The sequence below is a fragment of the Podarcis raffonei genome, chromosome 12 (assembly GCF_027172205.1).
Source record: "Podarcis raffonei isolate rPodRaf1 chromosome 12, rPodRaf1.pri, whole genome shotgun sequence".
NCBI lineage: Eukaryota > Metazoa > Chordata > Lepidosauria > Squamata > Lacertidae > Podarcis > Podarcis raffonei.
Window position 1 is genome coordinate 51,781,239 of NC_070613.1, and position 16,533 is coordinate 51,797,771.

Consider the following 16,533-nt stretch of genomic DNA (forward strand, 5'->3'; position numbering starts at 1 on the left):
GCTGATGGAAGCCAGATTGTCTCCTAATTGTGAAGTATATAAAGTAATGGTTTTATTTATTTATTTTGTTCTGAAGACTCGAGAAGAAGAAATGACAGAAAAAGTAAATGAGCTTCAGAACCAGCTGGAGAAATTGCAGGAGGAGTACAAACAAAGACTGGCAGATGAAGAAAGCTGGAACAGTGGTGAAGTAAGTTAGAAAACATTATTTTACAAATTTTTACTTAGGAATTTATTGTGGTTCTTAGCTTGTATCTTAGTTTACCTTCAGAGTTTTAATAGAAATATTTTGTTAGACTTTAGAGTATTTTAACTCTTTTGATCTAACAATTGGCAAAGGGGCTGGGCTGTTTTTTATCCTTTATTGGCTGTTATTGGCTCACATTTGAAGCAATTGCTGTTCTTTGCTACAGAGGCAAATAATATTAACTGTGGAAACTGATCTATTCTTCGATATCTTAGTTTTATTTCAGTAGTAAATCAGTTAGTTATATATACAGTTGGTTCAATACTAAGTTAGTTGCACTTGGTTTCCTTTGAAATTAGAGAGATTGGGAAATAAGCGACAGCATTCAATGAAGCTTTACTCAGAGTTGACCTATTGAATTTAATGAATATAACCGTAAGTTAGGTTGATTAATTTCAGTGGGTCTACCCTGAGTAAGACATAGTTGAATGTTGTATTTTATCCTTTTGAATGTGGGATTACAATTTAACCAAAATTTGTAGTTTCTTTGATAATGTCCTTTTGCAACCATTTATGTACACTCATGTCTCATTAATGTAAAACGGGCTGTAAGTTCATGTAATGACCGTGGAAATTTTGCATAAAATTAAACCTCTGCTACAAGAAAAAAACCCAGTCTTCCTTCATGGCTCTCAACTAATAGAGATTATGATGAAAGCAAATTGTTGACAAGAAAACATGTATATTACTTATTTAGGAATTCATTTAATAGTTACTTAAGTCTCTCGTTTGAATAGTTTCTTTGTACCACTTAGATTTATTTCCAGCTGTATTTTGGGTGTGACTAAGCTATTTTAATTATTTGTGCTCCTCAAAACTGCTTTTATGTGATAAAAAATTGCAAGACAAATTTCTTTGTACCAAATAGTAATATATACCATCTCAGAGAAATAGATAATGGAGACTTAATCAGGAATTAATGGGAATTCATATGGATGAAAAATATCCTGCAGTGCTTTTTGTTTTATTTGGCAGGGACAAAGCAGAAACATTTTATTAAATGTTCATTTTTCTGTTTTAGGTAACAATAGCTGAACTTCAGGTAAGATTGGCTTCATCTTTACCACTAGCATAATGTCAAGTTTTCCTTTGATGCTGTTTACAGTTTTGATGAAAAGTAATTAATTAAGTGTTTGTTGTGCACATTTTCATATATGTTTCTGGTTGTGTTTCAGGCACAGCTAGCCCAGAAGACAACACTTGTCAGTGATTCAAAGCTGAAAGAACAGGAATTCATAGAACAGGTAAGGATCTGATAAAAAAAAAAGAAGGAACTTTAGCTCTTGGGTACATTAAAGCATTTTCTAGGTATAATTTGAAAAGGTTATAAAAGGCTACCTAGGCTGCAACCCTATATCCCATTTCATGGAAGTACACCTTATTGAACTTACTTTTGAGTAAACATGCATAGTATAGTGCCATTAAACACAGATTCAGTCTGCTCATCATCACCAGGCTATTAAAAGTACGACACTCTAAAGCCCTAAAAGGAATCAGTTTGCAACAATCAAAACCAAGCTCACATAACCTTTGATTCTACAGTCAAACCTTGGTTGTCAAAGATAATCTGTTCCAGAAGCCCGTTTGGCTTCCGAAATGTTCGACAACCAAGGTGCACTTTCCAGTTGGCTGCAGGACTTTCCTGCACTCAAGCGGAAGCTGCGTCGAACATTCAGCTTCCAAAAAGCGTTCGAAAACTGGAACAATTACTTCTGGGTTTTCAGCGTTCGGGAGCCGAAACGCTCCAAAATGGAGGCATTTGGGAACCAAGGTTTGACTGTATTTCAAACCTACTTGAGTGCTATAGTCAGTTACTCATTCTCAGCCTACCCTACCTCACATGGTGGTTATGAGGATAAAATTGGGAGGAGGACGACTTTGTAAACCACCTTGAGCTCCTCAGAGGAAAGATGGGATATAAATGTAACAAACAATAAAGGAAGTATGCATAATTCAATTATCAAAATACAGATAAAATCAACAGAATTTAAGAACAAGCATACATAATAAAACTATATTTCTAGGTAAAACAAAAAAAAGGTAAAGAAAGTTTTTAGCAAGTGCTGAAAAGGGTACAATAAAGGGGACTGTCTGATATTAATAGAGAGGGAGTATATGCATAAAGCATTTGTTCAAGGAAACTGATTCCAAGCTGCTGAGGGCTTTATATACCAATAGTAACACCTTGGGTCAGGGTGACATACCTATTTCTCTTGTACCGTTCCAATTTCTAACCCAGTGGGAAGCACCACTGTCTGTGTGTCCTCCAAGTGGTGACCCCAAAGGAAGATGATCTTTGATGTCCTCCACTTTGGGGTGAATCCCCCCGTGGTTTACTTCACCACATGTAGCTGGTTCTGTTCTTATCAGCCAAGCCAGAGGCAATGCTTTGATCCAAAGCAACACTCCCATGTGTAATCACTCAATTCAGAACAGAACCACTCGTTGGTTGCAATCAACAAAAAAACGCTCTTTCTGCAAACAGAAAAAAACAGTAAGACTATGAAACAGAAGTGGTGAGATAACAAGTACTCACACCAGATGAGAGGACAGTTTGGACAATGGTCAGTATAGTGCTAGCCAGCCCCTCTCTGCTTCCCAGGAGACTCGTGGCCAGGTCTACTTTTATCAGATCTTATCAGATCTTTATCAGATCTTAAATTAGACAGAAAGAAAGGCAGACAGAAAACCCTAATCTTTGCTAATATTTCCCAACATGTCTAGTAGGTAAAGGTAAAGGGACCCCTGACCATTATGTCCAGTCATGGCCGACTCTGGGGTTGCGACGCTCATCTCGCTTTATTGGCCGAGGGAGCCAGCTTACAGCTTCCGGGTCATGTGGCCAGCATGACTAAGCCGCTTCTGGTGAACCAGAGCAGTGCACGGAAACGCTGTTTACCTTCCCGCCGGAGCAGTACCTATTTATCTACTTGCACTTTGACGTGCTTTCGAACTGCTAGGTGGGCAGGAGCAGGGACCGAGCAGTGGGAGCTCACCCCATCGTGGGGATTCGAACCGCCAAACTTCTGATCAGCAAGCCCTAGGCTCTGTGGTTTAACCCACAGCGCCACCCGCATCCCATGATTATTCCTTAGGAGCACATTATTATTATAATGCCACCCGCGTCCCTTTACATGTCTAATGCACACTAACAAATATTTACATGGTAAGTTTAAGTGAGATAGATAGAGAGATAATATTTAACACCCTGAGTTGTCACCAGTAGTGGGTGGGGGCAGAAGGACACGGTTTGGTAACTGCTTTCTCGTACATTCAATACACCTCAAAGTTGAAACATATTCTAAGTCATCTCCGTTATGTTTGTTTTATCCTCCTCATCCATCACTTTATTCTTAGATTCATACACTACAAGACCGGTTGAAAAATTACGAGAAGAATATGTATGTCACAACAGTTGCATCGCCTTACAGAGGTGAGGAATGTTTGTCTTGACACTGAGCTACAGAATAAAGCCTAAGAGAATACTTGCAAACCTAACTAGGGCTGCAAATATATGTACTCTTACCTGGGAGTAAATCCCATTGAGCTATCTAAATTTAGGGTGATAGATAAATTTAAGGCCAAAAGTTAGTCTTCGGACTTTTATGGTTGTGTGTCAGGTATGGAAGGTATGGAAGGCCTTGTTAACACTTGTTAATAGTCTCTCAGTTCCATGCCACTTTCTTCATTCGCGTTGAACTGAGCTATACAGATTTTGCATCTAGACCCCTTCCTGTACAGTTGACCCTAAAAGTTTGCATATATCAGATGAAAGATGTTACGCTGAAATATTGTTCAGTAGGGCAGTTCTGAATCTTTTTACGCAAATACATATTTTTTAAAAGTGAAGTGATTTTGCATGATCTGTAAATGTAAGATTAGTTGCGTTCCAATGTCCACCTCATGGATCACATGCAATATATATAAGTATTCCCTTGTGGAAAAATTGCTACATTGAAATCACAAATAGAACATAGTTCATATTTTCAGTCATTTTCATTCCAATTGCTTACATACCCTGACGACTAGACCTTCAAAGCCGTAAATAGACATGTGTTGCAGTAATGCAGTTCCTGATGCAGATTATGGTTTATTCTTTAATTTTAATGTTTTTTTTTTGTATAATTTTACTTCATGGAAAATGAGTGTGACATGTAAGCATGTTTGCCACATGTATTTATGTGTGCATGTGAGCAACATGGAGAATATCAAAATTAAGGTATAACCAGTAGCTAACATTTTGATACATGTGTAGTTCATACTTTTCCAGAAATCAGGTATTGAAGACATGTTTTAGATCTCCTCAAATCTTGGGATTAATGATGCCTGCTGCAATGTCAGCAAGCCAAAGGACAAATACAGTATGATTGAGAGTTGGGCTGTAGGTGTTTTCATACTGCAGTCTCATCCTGGAGGGAGGATGCTTTAGTTTAACAATCCTCTAGTTTTAGCAAGGGATTTCCAGTGGTAGCCACGAGTGTTTGCTGAATTCCATCAGCAATTATGTTTGTGCATAAAAAGTTAAAATCCACACGTAACTAGGAAAGTAAAATCTGCTACTTTTGGACTTTTAGTTTAAGTGAACATAAATGGAAAAATAAGAGTCACTGCTTAGTCTCCAAGAATGTAGATATTTTCCCCTTGCCCTCTGAAAGCTAGTCTAATGGCATACTTAGAATGCTTCTGCTTTTTATATTGTGTTTTTATGAAGAAAACATTTTAAGATATCAGTTACCATGCAAAATTTTATGAAAACAATGTTGCTAAGAAACATAAACAGGATTAGATTAGAAGTTTTAGAAGAAACACTTGTAAGAGTTTAGTTAATACAATATATTGCAAATATTTTCCCAGCCTTGTCCTTCAACATTTGATGTAAAACTTGGACATGCCTGCACACTCACACACAGTTATCTCAAAGGGTGTCTGGGTCCTGTGGGGTTTGCTTTCTAAACTGTCATATCTCCATGTTGTGGGTGGGGCAGTGGAGCAAAGGATCAAGCTGTAATAAGCAGCAGCCAAAGATGCAAATGACTTCATACAGGTAACACAGTTCTACAAAGGAAGGCTTTAAATTCCAAAGCAGTGAGGTGGTCCAATGAGATGGCTTTTCCAGGCTGGTGGAGCCAGATTTGCTGAGAGAGAGCATGCTTGTTTGTAGTCTAGGTGGCAGCCTTGTAGAATATTGATCCTTGATAAAAATGTGGTCATGGTGATACTGTAAGATGGTTAGATCTGTTGCCGAGAGCCCCAGTTGGCCCCTACCCTCAGTGGTTACACAGGATTTGATAATGCAGGTTTCTCACCTTCCCCAGGAGTATGTCACACGTAAACAGGTGGACAGAATCACCTGAAGACACAATAACATCGTGTGAATGGCACCTGTCCAAATTGGTGCTTGGGAAGCACACCTTCAAAAGAGCTTTTTGTAATGACTGGTGAAGTGATTGTGGTTACACGGAGCTCCTTTGAATTCTCTTTGGAGTGGGAGGTTTGGCTCAAACTGCTTCCTTCAACTAGAACCTTTTTCTCTTTGGAGAGAAACCACTTCCTCCAAACAGAGAAAGCGAGCCTCTTCAGCTGTACTAGAATCATAGAATCATAGAGTTGGAAGAGACCACAAGGGCCATCGAGTCCAACCCCCTGCCAAGCAGGAAACACCATCAGAGCACTCCTGACATATGGTTGTCAAGCCTCTGCTTAAAGACCTCCAAAGAAGGAGACTCCACCACACTCCTCGGCAGCAAATTCCACTGTCGAACAGCTCTTACTGTCAGGAAGTTCTTCCTAATGTTTAGGTGGAATCTTCTTTCTTGTAGTTTGGATCCATTGCTCCGTGTCCGCTTCTCTGGAGCAGCAGAAAACAACCTTTCTCCCTCCTCTATGTGACATCCTTTTATATATTTGAACATGGCTATCATATCGCCCCTTAACCTCCTCTTCTCCAGGCTAAACATGCCCAGCTCCCTTAGCCATTCCTCATAAGGCATCGTTTCCAGGCCTTTGACCATTTTGGTTGCCCTCCTCTGGACACGTTCCAGTTTGTCAGTGTCCTTCTTGAACTGTGGTGCCCATAACTGGACACAGTACTCCAGGTGAGGTCTGACCAGAGCAGAATACAGTGGCACTATTACTTCCCTTGATCTAGATGCTATACTCCTATTGATGCAGCCCAGAATTGCATTGGTTTTTTTAGCTGCCGCGTCACACTGTTGGCTCATGTCAAGTTTGTGGTCAACCAAGACTCCTAGATCCTTTTCACATGTACTGCTCTCAAGCCAGGTGCTCCTGTTGGGAACTCCCTAGTGCAGCTGATCTCAGTGGATCTCCCTGTCTGTTCCAATCAGCCCTACTTACCAAGGGACAGTGAGAAGCAACCTTTGAACTCCTTATTCTTCCTTTGTAGCCATGTCCATGTTTGCCTGACACCTGATGTTACATATGATGTTGGGCAGGTGAGGAGGGGCATTGTGGGCTATGGCCTTGCAGGACAACTTGGGTACTGTGCTAGGTCTAAGGTTCCCTGGTGCTACCTTAAAGGATTTATCCTGATTCCTATACTTTCCATTGTTTTGGCAGTTACTTCTAACATCAGGCAGGAGCTATTGGCTATAGGAGAGGAAAAAGCAGTCATGAATCTCTGGAAGGAATAGCGCTTAGGGTTAGGAGGTTTGTGTACTCAACCGATCCTACTTGTAAAGGGTTTGTTTGTTTAGAGCATTTGTACTCTGCTCTTCAGCTGAAAATCTCCCAGAGATGCTTACATAAATCAGTTCAAACAAGACAGTCCTTTCCCTCAGGCTTACAATCGAAAAGACATGACACAAAAGAAAAATGGGATGGGGGCAGGTTTGAATTCAGATGTTGATTCTTTAAGCTAAATAGTAATTCTTACTGACCAGCTGGGACAGAAACAGTTCGGGGACTGGAAGATCCATCTTTCCCACTGAGGCACAAGCATGCTACCAGGAAGGGGGCTTGAACAATAGTCGTCTGCCTCTGCCTGGCGATATATTTGAAGGAGAGGGTAAGAGTGTCTTGAGTACAGAGGCAAGAGTTAAGAACTAGCCGCTTAATCCTCTTGTTAAAATGTAAAATGCTCTTTACAAAAGCAGTATAATCCGGGTAAGTGACAATCATTATGTCTGTATGTTACAGTTTGGTCAAGAGAGATGAGCGTACTGATGGTAGCACATCTGTGTAAAATACAATTGTATAAAACACTGTCTCTTGTTTGTGCAGATGGGAACCTCTGCCATTCAGATGTCTCTCTTTTTGGAGAACCGACGGAGTTTGAATACTTGAGGAAGGTGTTGTTCGAGTACATGATGGGTCGTGAGACAAAGGTATCCCCCATATTCAAGGCACATGTTTATTAAGTTAGCAGTCACTTCGAGGAAGAAGAAGAACTGCACAGGTTGTAGTATTATTAAGCTACGGGATGAGCCCATTCTTGCTCACATCTACCTTGGATAGAAGCAAGATGGTGTGACACGGTATATCCTATTTATGAAGAGTTACATCTATGGTGGGTTTGTTTTAGTGTTTCATCATTAATGTGTGGAATTGGTTATTAAAGTTGTTTAGTTGTACCCCATCCTGGTTCCAAAATTGATGAAGGGTAGGTTATAAATCTCCTAACTAAATAATACTTTCAAACAGGACCACTCTCAGTGGATATTACACTCCATAGGCCAGGGTGGGCAGCTTGCAGTAGATTCGCAGGAGTTTCCAACTCCCGATTGTCATAACAATAAAAAGGTAAAGGTACCCCTGCCCGTACGGGCCAGTCGTGTCCGACTCTAGGGTTGTGCACCCATCTCACTTAAGAGGCCGGAGGCCAGCGCTGTCCGGAGACACTTCTGGGTCACGTGGCCAGCGTGACGAAGCTGCTCTGGAGAGCCAGCACCAGCGCAGCACACGGAAACGCCGTTTACCTTCCCGCTATAAAGCGGTACATATTTATCTACTTTCACTTAGGGGTGCTTTCAAACTGCTAGGTGGGCAGGAGCTGGGACCGAACGACGGGAGCTCACCCCGCCGCGGGGATTCGAACCGCCAACCATACGATCGGCAAGTCCTAGGCACTGAGGTTTTACCCACAGCGCCACCCGCGTCATAACAATAGCAACAGCTAAAAATCCCCCCTCCCCAAATTAGCTTGCTGAAAAAGAATACTGGACAGGAGCAAGGAACAGGAACAGACTTTTATGTGAAAGGACTTGCTACTTGCTTTTGGCATTGGTAGATTTATGAGCTGAACATGCACTCAGAGGCACATGTATATGTATATATAATATGTGTGTGTCCAACTGGCTGAGCCGCTATTTTGTACCTGCCTCTGCTTGGTTGATCTCAAGGTTCTAGCTAGCATAAAAGTAGGCCCCAAGTCTGTCCACTCCTTCTTTAGGTTTCATAGGCTCCTCTTTGCAAATGTGATGGAGCTATTGTCCTCAACCTTCCAAATACTCATATGCCAGCCCTCTTCCTCCTGTGATGTGGGACTCATTTAACCCTGTTTCCCCGCAAACTTCATTTCCATCTCCCCCATGGAACCATAGCTCCTTCCTGTCCCCCATCCCCTTCCAAGTGAGATTCCAGACCACCTTCCCTGCAGTTTTGTCTCTTAACTATCCCTGAATCTGATTCAGGTTTAAACCTTCAGCTACATCTTTCAGCAAGTTCCCAACCTTCGGTCACAATCAATTTGCATGGGCTGGGAGAAATAATGAGCAGCCATAAATTCATTAACATAGTGTGGGGAGTGGGGCAGTCAGTGGGGCAGCACAGGCAGGGGGGCATTGTTCACCTGGGTTGCTAACAGCATGCCACTTACCACAAGGGTGAGGACTGAGCGGTGCAGCAACAGAGCCAATCTGATGGTCCTGCTGCTGTGCTTGCGCTGAGCTGAGCTCTCCATACTGCAGTCGTCTCCCTCTCAGCAAGCAGCAGCAACGCTCTCCATTGGGAAGTCAGGTGAACAGCACTGCCCTGCTGGAGTTAAAATTTCAGATAACAAATCATGCCGCAACATAGTTCCGTCACCATCTTCTTAGATCTTTTTTTTAATTAAAAAATAATAATTTCCTTTTCACTTACAAGCAGGACCTTCAGCAAATAATACCATATAGCAGAGTCACCAGCACATTCTTACTCATGAAACTGTTTACTATATATTTCTTGCTATGAGGCCATCTATACTACATTATTATTTTTCTCCTTCCAAGAAATAGCAGTGGGAAAGAATGTTAAGAGCCTTCCTTTTAAGTTGAACTTTGTTTTCAGTGGATAGCATATGAGTAAATATAGGCTTTATCTGGCCTTTATCTGCAACCAACTATTTCAAAAACATTGAAGCCTTAAGTGATGGAATACTGAATTTATTGTTGTTTTGAACTTGTACTCAGCCTTATTTTAAATCTGATCGTTTGGAATCCGTTTCTGTATCATTTATTCTGGCCAAAAGCACTTGGGGAATTTTAAGTCACTGGTGATGTTGGATTGCAGACTCTTAGCTTTTAATGTACTGCATTTATTTTAAAGTCTTAGCCTTAGGTTGCCACAGATTTTTATGAAAGACACAAGTATTCTTTATGCATTCCTATGCTTTCATAAGAACTACAAAAAATACAGTGCTTTTATAAATCAATGAAACTGCTGTTTAGCGGATCATATTCTTATTATGCCCGTTACTTTGTTCACCTCTTCTTCAGACAATGGCAAAGGTTATAACCACAGTGCTGAAATTCCCTGCTGACCAAGCACAGAAGATCTTGGAACGAGAAGATGCACGGGCATTGGTAAGCCATAGTAAGATACTAAATAAAAGTGGCTTCTCAGGTATGTCTTAACATTAAAGTTCTTTGGTCACCTAACTTTCCCGCAGAAGGATTTTGTATATGGAAGTAAGGATTTCGCACAGGGCAAGGAAACTCTTAGTAGTAGCAATAAACACCTTAATGTTGGAAGACCCTGAGTGCATCTTTGCTGACTGTGATGACAAAAAATCTCCTGTTATGTCTACATCAGCACTTTGCTTGATAGATCTGTCTTCCAGTTGGACTACAACTACAAGGGAAACCTATAAAATGTCAGTGTTAATATGGAAGAAGTCCGCAACAGTTTTACTCATCTATTCAAAAGCCTACTTAACATGTCACCTTGGGAACTGTGATGTTGAAAAGAAGATGCTTTTCAATTAAAGTAATTTAATAAATCCTATAATATTGATATCATCTTAGGAAGGTGATAAACGCCCACAATCATAGGACTTTTCAGGCATTAGGTTTATCATTCTGTTTGTTTTATTATTAAACACTAGGGTTCAATGTAGGAATTGCTGAAGGGAAAATTTGCCATATAAAACCAAGATACATTCATGGATCTTGGACACATGAATGATTGTCAATTCTGTCTCTTTTTCTTCTTTTTGTTTGCTCAGAGGAGGATGCTATCTGTTTTTGCTCACAAAATACATTTATCCCAGAGCAAAACAGTTTAAATGGGGTTTCTCCCTTTTTCTACATTTTCAGCTCACAATTTAAGCGGTAGTTATATGTGATGGGAAATAAATATGAAATAAACTTAATAGTCTGCCAGCATCCCATTCAAAATTATTTACCTTTTGTGGCTACCATTGGTTTGTTCTAAAACTGTGTCTGAGTACCATTTGAAGACCATGACAAAGGTACAAAGTAGAGGAAACAAAAAGGACTTAAAATTCTGTACAATACAGTTTTATGGGGATACTATTTGAGTGGTGGCACAGTATATTTTGTGGGATTCTGTTTGAAAATTGAAACATTGTTATCAGTTGGTTTTCCTGTTTGGCTACTTTCATATCCTGCTTTAATACACACTAATACTTGTGCTTTTCTGTTGGCTCTATAATTTTGCATGCAGTTGTTAGACGAGATGGGGGAAATAGAATACAGTGGTACCTCTGGTTACGAAAGCTTCTGGTTATGAACGCTTCTGGTTACGAGCTCCACTAACCTGGAAGTAGCTGCCCCTGGTTGCAAACTTTGCCCCAGGATGCGAACGGAAATAGTGCACCCAGCAGGAAGCCCCATTAGTGAAAGCGCGCCTCAGGATAAGAACGGTTTCAGCTTAAGAACGGACCTCCAGATCGAATTACGTTCGTAACCAGAGGTACCACTGTACCAGGCCTAATATTTCATGTTGTGCCTATCAAAACAAAGTCCCATGTGTTCCTACCCTGGAGTCCTATTTTGATACTAGCAGCTTTAGTAGAAATTAGTAGACCTTTGCCTGAGCCACCTGAAGGAAAAAGTAGCAAGAAACAACCACGAGGCATCCTAGGCTTAAAAGCAAACTTCTGCAGGTTCATGGATTGTGCATGTGCATTGCATGAAGCGGGCAACACTTGGCTCTAGTTTACCCTGGAGCGCAGTGCCAGTGCTGGCTGCCATTGCTGTTTTTACACTTCACCCGTATGTCAAACTCTGTACAGAGCAGACAAATGTCAAGGCTCATCACTGGCATCTCACTTGCTATGTCCACAAGTTTGACAGTGTGGAAATAGATGTCTAACATGTCTAAACTCACATTGCTTTTATTAACACAGTAACCCACTAAGCTGTTCTTTTCCTGGCTTTGTAGTTCACCTCACCTCGCAGTGGCATCTTCTGAATAAGCCATCAATCAGTGCTTTTAGTTAGCATGTGGGTGAGTGTTGCCTGGTACATACAATATTTGGTTTTGCCTAGTGCATACAATGTTTGTTAATAATAGTGAGTGATATCCACTGTTAGTTGTACAGAGTAAACCCACTGAAATCTGTAGACTTAAGTAAGTATGACAAGTTTTGACTACCACCCAGTAATAACTAGTCCCTCCCACTAACAAGCATGCCGAACACTTGTTCTTACCAAAATTATTTTGCAAGGCAAGCACTTGTAAAGAGGACTTCTTAATCCCATAACATTTTTTTCCTGATCTTGGACCAATTTGAGATTATTTTGAAGAACATGCTCGCAGCTTCACACATCTGATGCATAAGATTAGAACAACATAAGATTATAATACAATTTGCACTGATTTTGGCTCACTTTACCTTGTGTACTAATTGCTGATATACTGCGGACCAAACTAGGTGTGGTATATTGGATTGGATCTCTCGGCATTTTTTATTGTATTTTAATAGCAACAGCAGTACCCTGTTGCACGTTTCCAGTGTCATGTTTAGTTTGACCTTTATTTGCCTAAATATATTAATGTCAGTTTTCACTTCAATGCTCAAAATGTAATAAGGAATGGAAAACTTAAGTTCCAAGTCACAAAAATCAGTAATAGGTTTATTATTCAAAATTGATTGCACTAGTCATTTACAACTGTCAGGAAGGGCTAGTTATCCCCCTTTTTTCTAGCTGCCTGTGAATTCTACATCTGTTTTGAAATCTGGCATAGAACTGAATTCACAAGAAGCTAAAAAATCAAGTTATGAATTGCTTTGGAAGGAAATCTGAAAATGTGAAGCAAGCTGTCTGCAGAAAGTCCCAGTGCTGTAGAAGTGGGAAGTTTGTCCTCTGTATTTTTACATGTTCTACTTTGCATAGCCCCCAACTACTGAATTCCCACGTAAATCTAGGTTCTTCAGAATTTAAATAATGATTCAAAGTCAAGCGTACAAAATGTGATTATTCAGAAGTTCATTTTGGAAATACAGATTTATTTAACTTAGATTACAGAATCCAGAAGCCAAGGAACTTGCAGAGGACAAATTATTTTGACCATATATATGCTTCAATATACTTATACTGGGTAGCATGCATGGAAATTACTCAAGATAATATGAAGCTCTTGTGAATGAAATGTAATCAGCTACATTGGCCATTTCAGGGTAGACTAAAACAACAAAACATTAAAATCACCTGTGAGGTCAATGAGCCAAAGGAAAAACTGTTTCGAAGATATCGCAACCCCACATTTTAGCTGAAATGAAACTGAACTTATAAGGGATACATATGCATGTAATAGTAATAGTAACAACATCTACAACAACAGGATAGATAGATAGTGTGTTATGGTATGTTATGGATATATTGCTCCATGCCCCATAGTACATTGTGCCTGCTACCTAGCCAAGACCCTTGCAGTCTTTCTGTCATGCCATTGTGCCTTTTCCATTCACTTACTAAGGGGCGGGGGAGTGGACTGGATCTAGCTGGTGGGCCAAATGTGTAATATTGAACTGTATTAAGCAACACACACCGGTAAACTACTTTTTTAAACTGTGGGATAGTTGGTTTTTAACTTGCCTCTTAAACCTATTATGTCTTTCTGTATCGTAAATTAGTTTGTTGCTTTGCTTTTACTTGCGCTTTTTAATTTTTTCATATCATCCCTCCCTTCCAGTCCTGGCTGCGATCGTCCTCTTGAAGAACTTGCAACACATGCACTTTGTAGCAGATGGCGCTCCTTTGAAATATGATCATATCTCCATACTAGCTCTATGAAGAAGGGACAGGAGAAGAACTACTATTCATTGCCCCACGTGAAATGAGCAAAATTAAGAACAATGATGGGTTGTGGGCTGGGCATGAATGTAATCAAACAGTTGTCTTGAAAGATTGTCTTACGCGGTGATGGAGTGCTTATATTGAACACAGTTTTCTATTTTGGTTTAGAATATTTTTTAATAAATGTTTTGCCTCACTGCAATACAGATCTCACAGGATCTCTCTGAAGAATTAATGGTTTGACTGCCCTATTTATTTTTAACAGTTTTATCATCTGAAATAATTGTGCAATATACTTTGGGGGGGGGGTAGGAGGCCTTGGTGATGTTCTTGGTAAATTAAACCTGTTTCGACTTTTTCCCCTCCCTCACAATTTGATCTCTTGATTGTTTGCTAAAGGCAATTTCTTTCAAGCACTTGCTTTATAACAAATCCAAATTGCAGTACCTCATTTGTTTATTCCTAGCTTTTGTACTTATATTTTGTGGGGAATAAATTTACACTCCTGTAAATTGTAAATAGTTACTACTTCCTTGTATCATAAGCTGATCTCTGACTGTTGGCAGTGCTAATCTTGCAGAGCTGGGAGAGAATAAAACTTCTATTTACTGTACAATGCTGCAGACTGATGTACTTTTTAATAGCAAATATTACTGTCTAATAATTGCTGTGATCTTATTCAGTAATATAGGTGAACAACCCACAAAGCCTAATACCCTGCTTCTGAAACATACCGTATTTTTCGCACTATAGGACGCACTTTCCCCCCTCCAAAAATGAAGGGGAAATGTGTGTGCGTCCTATGGTGCGAATGCAGGCTTTCGCTGAAGCCTGGAGAGCGAGAGGGGTCGGTGCGCACCGACCCCTCTCGCTCTCCAGGCTTCAGGAGAGCCCCACCGCCAGCCCCACAAGCTCGGGGGACAGCGGGGAGGTGGAACGCCGCCATCCCGCTGTCCCCCGACTTGGTTAGAAGGCTGGCGGGGGAAGAAGCCTGCTCCTCCCCGTCGCCAGCCCCGCAAACTCGGGGGACAGCGGGAGAGGCGCAGCGCACCCTTCCCGCTGTCCCCCGACTTGGCTAGAAGGCTGGCGGGGGGGAGAAGCCTGCTCCTCCCCGTCGCCAGCCCCGCAAACTCGGGAGACAGCGGGAGAGGCGCAGCGCGCTCTTCCCGCTGTCCCCCGACTCGGTTAGAAGGCTGGCGGGGGGGAGAAGCCTGCTCCTCCCCGTCGCCAGCCCCGCAAACTCGGGGGACAGCGGGAGAGGCGCAGCGCGCCCTTTCCGCTGTCCCCCGACTTGGCTAGAAGGCTGGCGGGGGGGAGAAGCCTGCTCCTCCCCGTCGCCAGCCCCGCAAACTCGGGAGACAGCGGGAGAGGCGCAGCGCGCCCTTCCCGCTGTCCCCCGACTCGGTTAGAAGGCTGGCGGGGGGGGGGGAGAAGCCTGCTCCTCCCCGTCGCCAGCCCCGCAAACTCGGGGGACAGCGGGAGAGGCGCAGCGCGCCCTTTCCGCTGTCCCCCGACTTGGCTAGAAGGCTGGCGGGGGGGAGAAGCCTGCTCCTCCCCGTCGCCAGCCACGCAAACTCGGGAGACAGCGGGAGAGGCGCAGCGCGCCCTTTCCGCTGTCCCCCGACTTGGCTAGAAGGCTGGCGGGGGGGAGAAGCCTGCTCCTCCCCGTTGCCAGCCCCGCAAACTCGGGGGACAGCGGGAGAGGCGCAGCGCGCCCTTCCCGCTGTCCCCCGACATGGTTTGGAGGCTGGCGGAGGGCTTCCTCCTCCCCCAGCCCCGCAAGCTCCCAGAGCGATGTCAAAGGTGCGCGCAGCTTCGGCATGGCTCTGGGTCCCATTCTGGGGGAGGGGGAAGCTCGGGCTTCCCCCGCCCCGCCCCAGCCCTGTGCCTGGCGGGGGGGGATAAATTTTTTCCCCTTTATTTCCCCCCCCCAAATCTAGGTGCGTCCTATGGACCGGTGCGTCTGCGTCCAATGGTGCGAAAAATACGGTAATTGTAAGCTGGTGCTGCTTTTGGGAGTTCTAAAACTGAGCACGGCCTAACTTAGGAGTCGGAAAACAACTCCCATCAGCCCTCAGCAACATCTGGAGGGCAAAGGTTCCTCCTGCCTAGCCTGATAAGCAGAAAATGCATGATAGTGTCATTCACAAGCTCGGTAAGTAGCTTACTGGAATGCAGTTGCAGAGTTCCGCACGGATTCTGGCCAGAAAACAATTTTAAAAGGCAGGTATAAATCTTATGGCAGACATGCACAAATATTTCCCCCCAGAATTCTCATTTTCATATCACAACAGGCCTAGTAGCTTACTTTTCATATAAAACAGATTTTCAGCGTGGGATCCATGGACAATTAAGTCACATTGGAGTGGATAAGCTGAACTGACCTCTATGGTTGAGTCCTTGAGTCACATGGGAAAGTCAAAACAAAACTCATTGGAAGATGGAAATCCACAAGCAGTGTGGTCTGAAAGAATGAAATCATTTATTTCTGCTTAAAAAAGGTAAAGGACCCCTGACAGTGAACGACTCTGGGGTTGTGGCGCTCATCTCGCTTTACTGGCCGAGGGAGCCAACATTTGTCCGCAGACAGTTTTTCTGGGTCATGTGGCCAGCATGACTAAGCCGCTTCTGGCGAAACCAGAGCAGCGCACGGAAATGCCGTTTACATTCCTGCCGGAGCGGTACCTATTTATCTACTTGCACTTTGACGTGCTTTCAAACTGCTAGGTTGGCAGGAGCTGGGACCGAACAACGGGAGCTCACCCCATCGTGGGGATTCGAACCGCCGACCTTCCGATCTGCAAG

At 42.6% G+C, this 16,533-nt stretch overlaps 1 protein-coding gene across 5 annotated transcripts in view; it reads left to right on the forward strand.

The window, feature by feature from the left end:
* The window catches only part of GOLGA4 (golgin A4), a 56,422-nt gene extending 42,078 nt beyond the window's left edge, over positions 1-14,344 (forward strand). For 3 of the 5 annotated variants that reach the window (XM_053410339.1, XM_053410343.1, XM_053410342.1), the window contains 8 exons: positions 77-190; positions 1,269-1,289; positions 1,423-1,491; positions 3,605-3,680; positions 7,490-7,593; positions 9,961-10,047; positions 11,870-11,935; positions 13,625-14,344. In XM_053410339.1, coding sequence (XP_053266314.1) covers positions 77-190; positions 1,269-1,289; positions 1,423-1,491; positions 3,605-3,680; positions 7,490-7,593; positions 9,961-10,047; positions 11,870-11,899 — 501 coding nt within the window. In that variant the 3' untranslated portion in view covers positions 11,900-11,935; positions 13,625-14,344. The remainder of the gene's footprint in view (positions 1-76; positions 191-1,268; positions 1,290-1,422; positions 1,492-3,604; positions 3,681-7,489; positions 7,594-9,960; positions 10,048-11,869; positions 11,936-13,624) is intronic. The other 2 variants (XM_053410341.1, XM_053410344.1) reach the window with 1 other exon arrangement.
* The last annotated feature ends 2,189 nt before the right edge of the window (positions 14,345-16,533 follow it).